Consider the following 2,500-nt stretch of genomic DNA (forward strand, 5'->3'; position numbering starts at 1 on the left):
GACGAGCGCTGAGCACTTCACTTTGGAGCATGACACAGAATCTGTCAGCTCAGGAACGCCGCGCCAATAGTCTCCCACTTCCTTATCGAACGCGGTAGGATTTCTGCCAGGCTTCCCTGTTGACGCTGACGCTTGATTCCCCGCAGGGCTGATATGGTCGGAGATCAAGCAGCTGTGGGACGTGGGGCTGCGGGAGTATGTGGGCGACATGTGGAACGTCATCGACTTCATCACGAACGCCCTCTACGTGGCCACCATAGCGCTCAGAATAGTCGCCTATTATCAGGTACGGAGCTGCGCCTCTCTCGCCAACGAGTATCCATAAGCTCTTTTAAGATGAACTTTGCTTAGGTTGGTCGGCGTTTATGGACAAATATATATATATATAATATATATATATTATATATATATATATATATATATATATATATATATATATATATATATATATATGTATGTATGTATATATATATATATATATATATATATATATATATATATATATATATATATATGTATGTATGTATATAAAGAAAAATATATAGTTAGAATGACTTAAATATGTACAGAAATATATGTAGGCTAATTTGACTTCAGAAAAGAATCAATGAGCTGAAAAAAAGTATAAAATCATGTGAAATAGACATTAAGAAATTATTACGATGTGTGTTTGTTTGTATGTATGTATGTGTGTGTTGTGTGTATTTGTGAGAGAGAGAGAATTTAGAGAAGGGGAGAGAGAGAGAGAGAGAGAGAGAGAGAGAGAGAGAGAGAGAGAGAGAGAGAGAGAGAGAGAGATAAAGAGAGAGAAAGAGATAAAAGAGAGAGAGAGAGAGATAAAGAGAAAGAGAGAGGGGGGGGGGAGAGTGAGTGTATGTATTATATAAAACAACAAAGGCATCTCCTTTTCTGTCAGTTACTTTAGCTTTTCTTTTTTTCAGAATTATTCGAGATTTTATGTTGTAAGTGACAATATGATCTTAAGAGAGTACATTCAGTAACTTCTTCCACATCTGTCGCTCAATCATAGTCCACACCTACATTATGAACACACATGCATTGCCAATGTTGTTTATATTCATATTCATGTATAGCATTATCTTCATCGTCTCTATCATTAGTATCATTTTTGCTATTATCATCCTCGTTATTATCATCATTCCTATTGATATCACTATTATTATCATCATCACTGTCATAATCATCATCATCATCATGTTCATTAACATAATCATTATTATTGTCACTATTATGTATATTATCATTATTGTTATTATCATTTAATATATGCTCTTCCTATCATCATCTTTGCGATTCTATAATTACTATCATTATGAACATCATCATCCTTATAATTAGTATAATTATCATTTTTATCAATAATATAACTGCTAGCACTATTAACATTATTATTAACAATATTAACATTATCATTATTGATATTATTTTCATAACCATCGTCGTTATCACTGTTATTATTATCATCATCATTATTATTATTACTGTTGTTATTATTATTATTAGCATTATCATCATTATTATCATTATCATTATTATTATCATTATTATTATTGTCATCATTATTTCATCATCTTTATTGTTATTATTAAGATTATTACCATTATAGCTACCATATTTACTATTATCATTATTGTAATTACCATTTCTGTTATGATCATTAACTTTATCATTATCATTATTATTGTCATTATCATCATCATCATCATTATCATTATTATTATTATTATTATCATTATTGCCATAACCATTATTATCAACATCATCATCATTATTACCATTATTAATATGCTAATGTTATCGGTATTAGTTGCATGCTTATAATCATCATTATCATAATCATTGTTACCGTCATCATTCGTAGCAGAGATAGTACCGGTATTATGATAATCTATTACTATCATTATGATCATCATTATCATCATTATCATTTTAGGATTAGTAGTAGTGGTGGTTGTAGCAGTTGTATCATTGACATTTACTGCTACATCAATGTTCTTATTATAAACTTTCTTGATATGGGTTATTTTATCATCACTATCGACATCATGATAATTGCAACACATACGCATGCACGTGTACACACACACACACACACACACACGCACACACATTTATCTATCATTCGTTTATATATGTTTCTACATCTTTCTTATTCCTTTGGTCTTTTCTCTATTCCTTCTAATTCCACAAATGTTCGTACAAGAAGTATTTGGGTCTTTTTGTTTGCCATATCTTTTATCATCATCATTATTATTATTATCATTATTGATTTTAAATTCCATGTATCTTTGGATATAGCTTTCACTTATTTATTAAGACCATATCTTTTTAATTCAAAATTTCCTATAACTGTTACTCATTCAAAATTATTTCTTTCTCCTTCTCTTTGTGGATGTAATTCAAATAAACCGTTGTCTTTCACAAAAATAACTGCCTCTTGTGGATGAACCCGGAGGACCTGACCTGTTCCCGACCTTTT

The 2,500-nt window shown here is 30.8% G+C and overlaps 1 protein-coding gene across 1 annotated transcript in view; it reads left to right on the plus strand.

Moving 5' to 3' along the window:
* Nucleotides 1-2,500, plus strand: part of LOC122256307 (transient receptor potential-gamma protein) — a gene marked incomplete in the record, with an annotated part of 481,956 nt that overhangs the window by 406,906 nt on the left and 72,550 nt on the right. Inside the window, 1 exon segment of the mRNA XM_086533518.1 lies at nt 147-286. Coding sequence (XP_086389644.1) covers nt 147-286 — 140 coding nt within the window.

Source organism: Penaeus japonicus, unplaced genomic scaffold (assembly GCF_977035675.1).
Source record: "Penaeus japonicus unplaced genomic scaffold, GWHDUDI00000001_assembly GWHDUDI00000039, whole genome shotgun sequence".
Taxonomy (NCBI): Eukaryota; Metazoa; Arthropoda; class Malacostraca; order Decapoda; family Penaeidae; genus Penaeus; species Penaeus japonicus.